This window comes from Camelina sativa, chromosome 2, assembly GCF_000633955.1.
Source record: "Camelina sativa cultivar DH55 chromosome 2, Cs, whole genome shotgun sequence".
NCBI lineage: Eukaryota > Viridiplantae > Streptophyta > Magnoliopsida > Brassicales > Brassicaceae > Camelina > Camelina sativa.
Genome location: NC_025686.1, coordinates 5,872,567 through 5,886,206, shown reverse-complemented (window position 1 = coordinate 5,886,206; position 13,640 = coordinate 5,872,567). Strand labels below are relative to the sequence as shown.

The following is a 13,640-nucleotide window of genomic DNA, read 5'->3' as shown; positions in this document are numbered from 1 at the left end:
ACCCCCCCCCCCCCCTAATTAGGAGGTGTATTTAATCATTTTCAATAATATCCCTTATCGTTCTCAAAATTAGTAACTCACCAGATCGTGACACGTGTTAAGTATACTGATGAAATGCTGACACGTGTCAAAAATATTATTTTATTATATAAAGCTTGGTTCTCAAAATTAGTAACTCACCAGATCGTGACACGTGTCAAGTATACTGATGAAATGCTAACACGTGTCAAAAATATTATTTTCCAAAACAATTAATTAAGATAATAACATAAAAATTATTATTTTTCAAGACAGCTAATTAAGATAATAACATTAAATCTACATAAAATTTATTTCTTTATATCTAAAAAAAAGTTTTCCTAAAAACTAATATATTTTCCATTGTACACTAAGAATATTATATGTGTTTTCTCAATTAGATTTTGACATGTATAAACAAAAAATAATAATTCATTAAGCATGTATATTATTATTAATCAAGAAATAGTGAATAACAAATCTAAAAAAATAACATAAGTTATGTCAAAAGAATTATTATTTTTGAAACGTAAAAGGAACAGCTAATTAAGAAAATAACATTATATCTACAAGAAATTTACATGTTTATATCAAAAGCTTTGATCTTTGATCTTTGATTTTTTTTTTCTGATATAATTTTGCCGATCTATTTTGGATCTTTTATTTGTGCAGGTTCTTCAATGGAAGTTATCAGATGCAATGAAATGGAATCAAAGTATATAAAACCCGCTAAATTAATCGATAATGGAGACACTGATGGAGGTTCCCAAAGTAATTCTACAGTTAGTAGCATTATAAGTTTCGAAGATTAGTCGGTGGTTGATGTATTTGGTCAAAATCTAAAGTTTTCTCTTCTGGATAATGTCAATTATTCAGGTACTCAAACAAAAGCTGCTTGACCGAGTAATTGAGAAGGTATTTTGTACTTTGGGAAGTTGGAACGGTAAACCATTTTAAATTGGTTTCAAACCTGATTTATGTGGTTTTCTATCGGATTTGATTCGTAAACCGTTTAAATCCAGCTATATTGAGAAATATATGAGAACTTTTCATTCTGGTAGAAATAAGTTAAGAACTTACGATTCGAGAATATTTGAGATGAGGTCATAGTTCTAAGTAGTTTTGGTACAATGCGATATACTTCTGAGGAGTAAATAATGCATCGATCCTTAACTATAATTATGCCAAAATGAAAGTAAAGCTACATAAAATTTGTTTAATGTGTTCAGAAGATATTTTATAGGTGGTGATAACGAGCATACTTTAACAATAAAAAAATTTTAGGTGTAAGAACATATTTTTAAAATGGTAAAACATAGAGTAAAATTGTACATGCTTAGTAATTAGATGTTGCTTTGATGAACTCTTTGCATGTAAAATATTTTGTGAATAAGTTCTGAAATGTTTTAATATTTGACAATAATAATGTTAGTAATGATGATTATTTGGCAAAAAACTTGGTGGGATATAATTTAGCTTTAGTTATTGTAATAATTGTTATAATATATTAAAATATATAAATATAAATAATTGTATGAAGGTAAATACAAATATGTTTTTTCTCTAACTAAAACTATTTATATATTTAATTTAGGAAATAAAATTTCTTTTTATATTTTTAAAATTTTGTTTAAGATTTATGATTTATTTTCTTCAACAATTTTTAAACCCGCACATCGTGCGGGCCCTTATCTAGTATATTTATAAAGAATCATTCTCACAGAAAATACTGATGTGTCGTATTCGCAAAGCTCGAAATACTATTTTTTTATTTGTCCTCAACTTTTAATAATATTTACATTTAACATAAAATTCTTTTTTCTGAAAAAGTAAATAACGCACAAAATTGAACTCTTAAGTGTATTCTTTTTCTAATTTAATGTATTCCTTAATTAAACTTAATTAAATTTTTGTAAACAAATTTTAATGAATTTTAAGAACTCTTGGTTTATATGGTGTGATAATATACAATTGATACAATAATTTATAAAGATTGAATCTTAATTATTATAAAACAATTTACATTTTTAAATAAGACTAAAAATATATACTAATAAAAAAATTAGAGTCCAAATAATAATTTGACCGATAAGTTTAATAGATTTTATAAATAAAAATTACAGTAAAATTATTTAATAGTTATTTTATTTTACACGGGTTGTTTTTTTTTTTTAACACCAAATTATCATAGATATCAGAACAGAGTTTACAAATAACAGAAGCAAATCAAATACAACCAATTATCACAAATACAGGAAATTGAACACAATTTCGATGAAAGAGTGGATTAACCCTGCTTTCCAATCGGAAGCCTTACGGGCTAACAGATAACATCTGTTAAGTCCCCCTCTCATACACTTGTAAATGGCTATCATCTTATAGATGAAACTCCAAAATGCACTTGGCATAACCTTGATTAATAAACTGAGACTGAATGTTGTTAGACTTGCATCTGGAACTTGTCTCCTTCGTGATATCAAAATCAGATTCGCCTTATTCATCCATTGATAATTGCTTACTATCACTACATCTTCATCCCCAAATTGTCTCTTTCTCCATGGTGGTTTCCATGGGTGTTTCTTCCAGAGCAGATCCATTAAGAAGAATTGATTGACATCAGCGGATTGAATGACCACTGAAAAATGTGAAAATGGTTGTGAAAACACCATATCTCGAATTCTCCATTTATAGATCTGCAAGAACAAAGAGAATACATCACATCGAATCATGGGCTTCGGTGTGGAGATAACTGCCGGAAAAAGGGAGAGATGTCCCATAAAACCCCTATCACCAGCGTAGAGAATAGCAGCCATAACCATAAGGGTGAAAAGAAATAGAAGATGATAAAACATTTTTATATCTTAAAAATATATAGAATAGGAAAATGAAATACTAGAATAAAAGAGAGGGCCAACCGACGCCGGAGAAGCCAGCGCCGACCGGAATCAATGGCAAAGAAAGAGTTTTTGCTGGAGAAAGGATGAACGATCGCCTAGGGAGAAAGACGGAGAGCAGTTTAAATCATAACGTTTTTTTAACTAATAGATTTATTATTTTACACGGGTTGTTATATAGTAAAAGTTGTAAAGTATATAACAAACATGACTAAAATCATTAAAAAGAAAAAAAAAACTTATCTTCAGAGATTTCGTTTGGAATCAACTAACGTCGGTAAAAACAAACATACATAACAAGAAGGGACCCAATGGAAAAGGATTTGTAAATTATGTATGGTCATAACTCATAATAGAGATCTTTTAAGATAGTACGAAGAGATATAAAGTACTAGGATGATCGTGTACGATTTTGCCACTTTCTTTTGTTATTTGTTCACATAAATTGGATTAGTGTAAAGAAAATAACACCAATTTCTTGTTGATTCCATGGAACCGTCTAGTCTTACTCATGTGATGCTCGTATCATTCCCAGGCCAAGGTCACATAAACCCTCTTCTTCGTCTAGGAAAGCTCATAGCCTCCAAAGGCTTACTCGTCACCTTTGTCACCACAGAGGAGCCGTTGGGGAAGAAGATGCGTGAAGCCAACAAGATTCAAGACGGCGTGCTCAAACCGGTCGGTTTAGGTTTCCTCCGGTTCGAGTTCTTCGACGACGGATTTGTTTACGAAGGCATTGATTTGTTATTAAAATCACTTGAAGTTACCGGGAAAAGAGAGATCAAGAACCTGGTCAAGAAATATGAGAAGCAACCAGTGAAATGTCTCATAAATAACNAAAAAAAAAAAAAAAAATGGAAATGGAGATGGAGATGGGATCGTCGCTAACCCATGTGATGCTCATATCTTTCCCAGGCCAAGGTCACATAAACCCTCTTCTTCGTCTCGGAAAGCTCATAGCATCTAAAGGTTTACTAGTCACTTTTGTCACCACAGAGGAGCCATTGGGCAAGAAGATGCGTGAAGCCAACAAGATTCAAGACGGCGTGCTCAAACCGGTCGGGTTAGGTTTCCTCCGTTTCGAGTTCTTCGACGACGGATTTGTATACGAAGACATGGATTTGTTATTAAAATCACTTGAAGTTGCCGGGAAAAGAGAGATCAAGAACCTGGTCAAGAAATATGAGAAGCAACCAGTGAAATGTCTCATAAATAACGCTTTTGTCCCATGGGTGTGTGACGTAGCCGAGGAGCTTCAAATCCCTTCGGCTGTTCTATGGGTCCAGTCTTGTGCTTGCCTCGCCGCTTATTACTACTACCACCACCAGTTAGTTAAGTTTCCGACCGAAACCGAGCCGGAGATCACAACTGAAATCCCCTTCAAGCCATTAGTGTTGAAGCATGACGAGATCCCTAGCTTTCTTCACCCTTCCTCTCCGCTTCCCAGTTTGGGTGGTATCATTTTAGAACAGATCAAGCGACTTCACAAACCTTTCTCTGTTCTCATTGACACTTTTGAAGAGCTGGAAAGAGACACTATTGACCACATGTCCCAGCTCTGCCCTCAAGTCATCATCAAATCCATAGGTCCGCTTTTTACGGTGGCTAAATCCATAAGCTCTGACATTAAAGGAGATATTTCGGAGCCAGCCAGTGACTGCATAGAGTGGCTTGACTCCAAAGAACCATCTTCTGTCGTTTACATCTCCTTTGGGACTATAGTCCGCTTGAAGCAAGAGCAGATCGAGGAGATTGCGCACGGCATTCTAAACTCCGGGCTGTCATGTTTGTGGGTCGTGCGGCCTCCCTTAGAAGCCTTATCCCAAGAACCACAAGTTTTGCCTCGAGAGCTTGAAGAAAAAGGGAAGATCGTGGAATGGTGTCCACAAGAGAAGGTGTTGGCTCATCCTGCGGTTGCTTGCTTCTTAAGTCACTGCGGGTGGAACTCAACCATGGAGGCTTTAACTTCAGGAGCTCCCCTGATTTGTTTCCCGCAGTGGGGAGATCAGGTGACAAATGCGGTGTACATGATTGATGTTTTCAAGACAGGATTGAGACTTAGCCGTGGAGAGGCTGAGAAGAGGATTGTTTTAAGGGAAGAGGTGACTGAGCGACTGCTTGAGGCCACCGTTGGAGAGAAGGCGGTGGAGCTGAGAGAAAATGCTCGGAGGTGGAAGGAGGCGGCGGAGTCTGCCGTGGCATACGGAGGATCATCTGAGAGGAACTTGCAAGAGTTTGTTGACAAGTTGGTTGATGTAAAGATTATGCCAAGCATTAGTAATTAATATCTAAGGCTCAGCTCACATGAAACTAGTCATGATCGTAATATGTTTATGAGCAAAGTGGATGAACTTAAAATTACAGATTGCAAAAGAATCACATAACTTAGAAGTGTCTTAGAGAGGTGATATATGATAAACAAATTAAAGAGCACAATATTCACAAACTACTTAATATTATATTTATCACGCCGTTTCAACCATAAAAATTTATAGCTTAACATGTCACACATTCGCTCACAAATTAAAACATGCATAAACCATGAACGTGAAGAACATCATTGCATATGCAAGAAAAAACATCATTACGAATTAGATTCCCTCCACATCGTTGGCAAAAAGAACCATTTTCCCATAAACTTGTGAAATTCCCATCTTCAGCTGAGACCACTGAATTAAGATTATAATATAAATTCAGTGAGAGAGTGACATTGCAAAACTACGTCACGTGCTCACCTTAGCCAGCTCTAGTAAATCCGACGATTCTGAACCATTCGACGTACGAGAAATTTCTGTTAGATAATGAAATATTAATCGTTGGAATTTATATCTTCTACTCTATGTATTATACAAGTAGAAATTCAAAAATAAAACATTAGTTAAGAAAATGATAGTTTAAAAAATTCATAAGAGAACAGAGGCAAAAAATAATTGACAAATAGATTGAAGAAGAAAATAAGATTTAGAAGTGGAGCCTCAAAATGATCTAAAGCTGGTGGCATTTGTTTTCTACGATGATGAGCACGACCTTTAAATTGGCAGTACTTATATAGAAAGTTAGCATCCCATGGAAATAAACCATTTTAGAATCTTATTTCATTTCATATAGCTGACAATAATTTTTCCTACAATTATTGTAATTTTTTGTCGGCATTTGTAACTGTAACCAATTATTGAGCTTAAGAGAGCCACGTTTTCTACAAGCTGAGTTGAAAATAGTTGAATTTGGAGATTTTGGTATTACTCATATATATGGACTTATAATCTTATGCATGTCCCAAGTGACAATGCAATTCAAATATGATAGTAACTTTACTTGGGTATATGTGTAATGTGTTTTTGGTAGCGACATACATAATGTTTCAAACGATTTGAAAGAAATTTTGAGGGAAAAAAATACTAATATATAGGATACTTATATTATTTTTTTCGATTCACAAATGCTGATAGAAGATATGAATAATTAGAAATGTTAAAATAAAAGACATAGTGTATTTATTCTTCGAGAAAAGCAAATTATTTTGCATCCAAAATTATACTGTAATAGTAGTATACTTTTGGTTTGTTAACTAGAAAGAGTTTGGGACAAGGTTTTATTAGATCTCTCCCATTGTCCAAGACCAGTCTTGATCAATCTCTGATAACATAGCGTAAAGCATTCCTTCCACCAAAAATCGAACTAAGGAATATATGGACCTAACCCCCTGTGTTGGATAATCCCAACTTAAGGAAGAAGTTATCTCTTAGGAAGTTGCCAAAAGAGATAGAATATGAAAAAGGAAAAGTTTCTAAAAATAATAAGTTGTAATATGTTAACTCTAATAGGTTTAGGAAAAGTTAAAACCTATAAATATAAGAGTCTATGGAGAGATGTTCCATAAGACTTGAGAGAAAGAGAGATTTAGTTTTTGTGAGAGTTTTCTAAATCTAATAAGAAAAGGTGTTCTTATATTTTTAAGTTTTAATCTTTGATTTGGTACCAGAGCCTTGTGAAGAAGACTCGACCAAAGTTTGTGTTAGGAGACTCACGTAACCAAGGATGAGGGACGTGCCAAACCCTGCACCACGAACCAAGGACCTTGGATCTCCATCGATCCACTGTCCGATGTTAACATCGACAAACTTCACGGTTTGGGCGATGCGGATGAAGATTACTCTTCGAGTTAGCGAAGTGTGGGAAACGATAGAACCTCGTTCAGCCGATGAAAAGATGAATGATGTAGCTATAGCACTCTTGTTCCAGTCCATCCCTGAGGGTTGATTTTGCAAGTTGGTGAACAAAGCTCGGCGAAGAATCTGTGGGACACCATAAAGTCTCGACACCGGGGAGCAGACCAGGTGAAAGAAGCGAGACTTCAAACCCTAATGGCAGATCTAGAAAGACTGAAGATGAGCGAGACCGATTCAGTTGATGATTTTGCAGGCAAGATCTCAGGCCTGGCATCACAATCAGCTGCTCTAGGAGAGAATATTGAAGAGTCGAAGTTGGTGAAGAAGTTCTTAACGGGCTTCCAAGAAACAAGTTCATTCATATTGTAGCTTCCCTGGAACAAGTTCTAGATCTAAATTCGACAGGATTTGGTGATATAGTCGGAAGAATAAAGGCGTATGAAGAGCGTGTAGGAGAAGAGACCAAAAGTGAAGACCAAGGAAAACTTATGTTTTCAAATTCTAGTAACAACCGAGGAGGTTACAATGGTTTCCAAGGAGGAAACAAAGGAGGTTATAACAGAGGAGGTTATAATAGAGGAGGCTATAATAGAGGAGGCAACACTAGAGGTGGATATGGCAGAGGTGATTATGGTCGAGGTGGATACAATAGAGGTGGATCTGATAGAGGAAACTATGGTGAAAGTTTTGGTAGAGGCAGAGGTCGAGGGAGATCTAATGGCCAAAACCAAGAATAAGAAGCCACGGACCATAATCAAAAACAAAAGAAAGACATGTCTAAGGTAGTTTGTTGGCGATGCGACAAACCAGGACATTATGCATCTACATGTCAAAATAAACCAATTCAGCATGAGACAAATTTGAATGAAACGCATGAGGCCGATGCTCTTTATGTTCATGAAGTAGTGTTCCTGAATGAAGATAAAGTATTTCCCAAGAACTATGATACCAACAATAAGAGTATATGGTATCTAGACAATGGATCTAGCAATCACATGACGGGAAACAAAAAATTCTTCTCCAGTTTAGATGAGAGTGTCACAGGAAAGGTGAAGTTCGGTGATGGCTCGTTTGTTAGTATTGTCGGGAAGGATTCGATTATCTTTGTAGGCAAAACGGGTGAGAGAAGATCACTTAAGGAAATTTATTATATACCCGACTTGAAGCATAATATTATCAGTCTTGGGCAAGCGACAGAGAATGGTTGTGAAGTTAACATGAAGGGAGATGCCTTAACATTAAGAGATCCAGGAGGAAAACTACTAGTACGCGTCATCAGATCATCAAACCGTCTATATAAAACACCAATAGAAGTAGAATATCCCAAGTGTCTTCATATTCAAGATGATGACACTACATCGACTTGGCATGCACGGTTGGAGCATGTTAGCATTGGAGTTATGAATAACATGGTGAAACAAGCGATGGTTGTCGGAATGCCACAAGGAATACATGAGAAGAATGTGTGCAGTGCCTGCTTGGCCGGAAAGCAAATTAGACATTCGTTTCCGACCACTGCGACCTACCTTGCAGCTCATGCTTTGGAGCTAGTACACGGAGATTTATGTGGACCGATTTCTCCATCTACACCTGCAAACAATCGGTATGTGTTTGTTTTAATTGATGATTACTCAAGATACATGTGGTCTATGCTGTTGAGGGAAAAGAGTGAGGCTTTCGATGGGTTTAAAAGGTTTAAAGACGAGTTGAAAAACAAACTGGTTTTTCACTATCAAAACCTTTCGCACCGATAGGGGGGGGGAGAGTTTACCTCGCTTGACTTTAACCGGTTTTGTGAAGAGAATGGAGTCTCTAGACACTTAACTGCACCATATACACCTCAACAAAATGGTGTGATTGAAAGGAGAAATCGCACTTTAATGGAGATGACAAGAAGTTTGCTTAAAGCAATGAAGGTTCCAAATGATATGTGAGGAGAAGCCGTACGTCATTCAACGTATTTGATTAATCGAGTTCCTACAAAAGCCTTACAAGGTCAGACTCCTTATGAATATTTTCGTTTGAAGAAGCCGAACATCGAACACTTGAGAGTGTTTGGATGTGTTGCATATGCAAAGATTACAAGACCTCATCTAAAGAAATTGGATGATAGATCAAGAATGGTGATCAATCTTGGAACAGAACCATGTTCCAAGGCCTACAGACTTTTTGATCCAATCACTAGAAGAGTGTTTGTAAGCAGAGATGTTGTATTTGATGAGAAGAAAACTTGGGATTGGTCAAATATGATAGAACAAATTGTAGGAGAACCAGGAAGGTTCAAATTATCTTACAAAGGGGGTATAGAAGATGGAGCTGAATAAAAAGATCAAAATAACAACGATGAACAAGCTAACAACGATCAAGATCACAATTCAGATCAGGAGTCTATACACCATGACGAAGAAAAAGAAGAAGAAAATGATGTTGACGAAGCTGAAAACCAACCGATATTTACTCGCTATGGTCGCGTCATTAACAAGCCCAGATATCTCAATGATTATGTGTTGCTAGCTGAACTTGAGAGTGAACAACTCTTACTCACCATAGATGGAGAACAGAGAGTGTATTTGAGGCTTTGAGTTTGCGAGAGTGGGTCGAAGCAATGAAGGTAGAGTTGGAGTCTATTGTAAGAAACAAAACGTGGGAGCTAGTTGAAAAACCGGATGGCGTGAAACCTATAGAGTTAAAATGGGTTTACAAGATCAAAAGAAAGGCAGATGGCTCGGTGAACAAATACAAGGCGAGACTTGTAGCAAAAGGATATGTACAACAACAAGGTGTGGATTTCGAAGAAGCGTTTGCACCTGTAGCTCGAATTGAGACAATTTGATTGCTCATAGCTGTTGCAGCATCAAGAGGATGGGAGATTCATCACCTCGATGTGAAAACCGCATTCTTGAATGGTGACTTAAACGAGCTGGTTTATGTGTGCCAACCCGAAAGATTTGCTAAACGAGGACAAGAGGATCGAGTGTACATACTACATAAGGTGTTGTATGGTCTACGTCAAGCTCCAAGAGCTTGGAACGTGAAGCTCGATCATGTTCTGAAGAAGATGAGCTTTAAAAGATGCATAAAGGAGCCTACTGTGTATCTCAAGAATGACAAGAAAGAAAGTCTGGTAGTGGCAATCTATGTTGATGACTTGTTTGTGACAGGAACTTCACAAAGAGTTATTGATCAGTTTAAAAGGGATATGTCAAGAGAGTTTGAGATGTCAGATCTCGGCAAGTTGACATATTATCTTGGTATTGAAGTAGTACAAGGAGCATATGGGATAAGAATAAAACAAGAAAGATATGCTCAAGGTATTCTTATTGATACTAAGATGGATTCATGTAACTCAACGCACATACCAATGGAGCCTGGTATGGAGATCTCAAAGGCTAAAGAACAACCTGAAATTGACGCCACAAGATATAGAAGAACGATTGGGTGTTTAAGGTATCTGCTTCACACACGACCCGATTTGGCTTTTGTTGTAGGAGTCTTAAGCCGGTATATGCAGAGTCCGAGAGAGGTACATGGACAAGCGCTTAAACACTTGTTAAGGTACGTGAAAGGAACCACCAACTTAGGCTTGTTTTACAAGCGTGATTGTTTGAGTAAGGTTGTAGGATACAGCGACAGTAGTTACAAAGCTGATATCGATGATGGAAGATGTACTGGAGGTCATGTGTTTTATCTTGGTTTATCATTAAACACTTGGACCTCACAGAAACAAACACAGTGGCCATGTCATCTTGTGAAGCTGAGTTTATGGCAGGTACAGAAGCAGCAAAACAAGCAATATGGTTGAAGGAGCTGCTAAGAGAAGTCCTTCGTCTAGATGAGAAGATCTTACTAAGGATTGACAACAAGTCAGCCATAGCTCTAAGTAAGAATCCAGTGTTTCATGGAAGGAGCAAGCACATACTCACAAGGTACCATTTTATTCGTGAGTGTGTGGAGAATGATCAGATAGAAGTGGAGCATGTTCCTGGTGAGGAGCAGAAGGCGGACATCCTCACTAAACCACTAGAAAGAATAAAGTTCAGAGAAATGAGGAATATGATCGGAGTACAAGAAATTAAAGCACCCGGAGTTCAAGTTGGAATTAAGGGGAGAATGTTGGATCCCAACTTGAGGAAAAAGCTATCTCTTAGGAAGTTGCCAAAAGAGATAGAATAGAAAAAATGAAAAGTTCCTAGGAATAATAAGTTGTAATATGTTAACTCTAATAGGTTTAGAAAAAGTTAAAACCTATAAATATAAGATTCTATGGAAAGATATTCGATAAGACTTGAGAAAAAGAGAGATTTAGTTTTTGAGAGAGTTTTCTAAATCTAATAAGAAAAGGTGTTCTTATATTTTCAAGTTTTAATCTTTGACCCTGCACTTAAACAATTAGTCCAAGGCATTGTTGGTTACTGTAATAGTATTTGTTTGTACCTTTTTCGACAATGTGGGAAAGTATTAAAAAATGGTTAAACTCTTATCATATAAGTAATCCCGTAGGCCAGCAATCCCAATGATCAACGACCCAAGATCTTATCAATTAACTTTTTTCCCGTTTAAGTAACTTAACCATTGAATATTTTCAATACCTTCCCTTAACATTTAATTAAGCTTGTCACAAGCTACATAATATTCACGCCATTATCAACCATATTAATTCTAGCTCAACATATCACAGTTTATCACAAATGAAAACATGCAACCAAGAACGCGAAGAATGATTGTCGGTATTGTCGGATACATAAACTTCTGCCATCCCATCTCGAATTAGACTCCAACTGAGACCACTGAATATAAACATTATAATACAAATTCAATGACGTCGTCAAACCACGTCAGGTCCTCACCTTAGCCACGAAACCACGTCAGGTCCTCACCTTAGCCAACTCTAGTAAATCCGACCACTCTGAGCCAAGAAGAAGAAGAAGAAGAACAGAGCAAAGAAGAGAAGAAGAAGAAGAAGAAGAAGTGCTCACAGAGAAATTAAAGGCAAAGGAAGAAGAAGCTAGAAGTTGTCTTGAGAATGATCAACGACAACAAGGAACAACAAAGTAAAAAAAAGGAAGAAGTAGGACTTTGTGGTTAGCACTATATATGGGCCAGCGGATTGATTAAGCCCCAAGTGAAGAAGTGGTTGTGTTAAAGTCTAAGTTAGAGTAAGTTGTTATGTCTTGTTTTGAGGAACTGTTGGAATTATGTTCATGGTGAGAAAGTATAGAATATCGCTGCCGGGAAAGAAAAAAAAATCAAATTTTTTTTTCTTTATTTTTTATTTTTTATTATTTCTTTTTTTTAACCATGATTTTTGGAGGAAATTGTATTGTCTCGGAGAAGACTTGTAACAACAATTAGAAGGAAAAATTAAGTGTATCATGTGTTGGGGGGACAACGTGCAGATTGATTTCGACAATAGAAACAGGTGATATCCTGTTTTTGGTAATTTTTACAAGATCACATTTTAACAGAAACGTTGTGGAATCATGTTTTTGGAGAGAATTATATCTTCTGATTGAAAATTTGAAGTCGTCACATTTGAAAGAAAATATTATTGAATAATTATTGAAAAAATATATACAATATACCAAATATGAAACACTTTTCTACACTGGGCTCTACAGTAGAGCCTCTACTGTGTTTTGAGTTTTGACCATACAACAAATAATTTGCTTACAAGAGTATATATAATTGTTGTAAGCAAATTGTGTCATACAAACTTATGCAATTTTATGACACAATTGTATAATAATTATGTCATACAAAATTATACAATTTTAAGTTATAATTATAACATCATTACATTAACATACACATATACGGAAAACACAGTTTTAATAAAACTAGTACTCATACTAGAGTACTCTAGAGATCGGCCAAGATATTATGAAGAGATCATAAAAGACAAGGAAGAAGACGTATACGATTTTGCATGCCGCTCGTTTTGCTATACTTTATCTTGTTACTAGGTGCTTCCCCACGCAACGCGTGGGTTGTGGTGTAGTTGGCACTTTCTTGTTTTTTTTTTGGTCTTTTTCATTTTCTCTTTTGTATTATTTCGTTTTAATTAGGCATATACGGGCTTTGCCGTCACTTTTATTTATACACTATATGTTTATACATTTCGTTCAGATGTGTATAATTGTGGCGTTTACTTTTTATGAATTATGAAGATGTTGTTTCTTGCTTTTGAGGATCCAATCTTATCATTGACAGATATTGTTTCTAATACATTTATTGTATTATAGATTTTTTAATTAACTGCTTATGTAAACCCTTCATACGTTGATGTTGCAATAATAAGTTATTTTTTAAAAATATATTTCTCGTAAGTGATTATGTTTGTATGCTCATGTTTTGGTCTAATATCAATAAAATCGTTTCTGTTTTTCTTTAGTTGGCTTTGAAACCAATATTGAGTTAAGCAAATAATGGGTCGAATTATAGTGTTAATAAGTAATATAAATTCTTATGTATATATATTGTATATATGTGACTATAAATTTAGCTAACTAAAAAATTATGTAATATTTAAATACAATCTTGAACATATATATATATATAT

General features: G+C 35.6%; 2 protein-coding genes across 3 annotated transcripts; both read left to right on the top strand.

Moving 5' to 3' along the window:
- Window positions 3,257-5,371, top strand: LOC104718360 (UDP-glycosyltransferase 84A4-like). 2 transcript variants are annotated; one of them, XM_010436107.2, is made up of 2 exons: window positions 3,257-3,635; window positions 3,998-5,371. In XM_010436107.2, exons 1-2 carry the CDS (start codon window positions 3,402-3,404, stop codon window positions 5,195-5,197), a joined length of 1,434 nt encoding a protein of 477 aa, XP_010434409.1. In that variant the 5' UTR covers window positions 3,257-3,401; the 3' UTR covers window positions 5,198-5,371. The 2 variants fall into 2 exon arrangements, with proteins under 2 accessions (XP_010434409.1, XP_019089658.1); XM_019234113.1 differs by lacking the exon at window positions 3,257-3,635 and having other exon boundaries at window positions 3,765-5,371.
- On the top strand, window positions 7,277-7,818 carry LOC104748924 (glycine-rich RNA-binding protein 1-like). Its single transcript, XM_019229916.1, has 2 exons — window positions 7,277-7,433; window positions 7,487-7,818. The coding sequence occupies exons 1-2, from the start codon at window positions 7,277-7,279 to the stop codon at window positions 7,816-7,818; spliced, it is 489 nt and encodes a 162-aa protein (XP_019085461.1).

Bases quoted from the DNA above. Each gene is read 5' to 3' on its own strand.
- LOC104748924 (XM_019229916.1), top strand. From the start codon at position 7,277: ATGGCAGATCTAGAAAGACTGAAGATGAGCGAGACCGATTCAGTTGAT. The intron at 7,434-7,486 runs GTTCATTCATAT...TAAATTCGACAG, and splicing joins AACGGGCTTCCAAGAAACAA to GATTTGGTGATATAGTCGGA.
- LOC104718360 (XM_010436107.2), top strand. From the start codon at position 3,402: ATGGAACCGTCTAGTCTTACTCATGTGATGCTCGTATCATTCCCAGGC. The intron at 3,636-3,997 runs GTTTACGAAGGC...CTCCGTTTCGAG, and splicing joins AGTTCTTCGACGACGGATTT to TTCTTCGACGACGGATTTGT.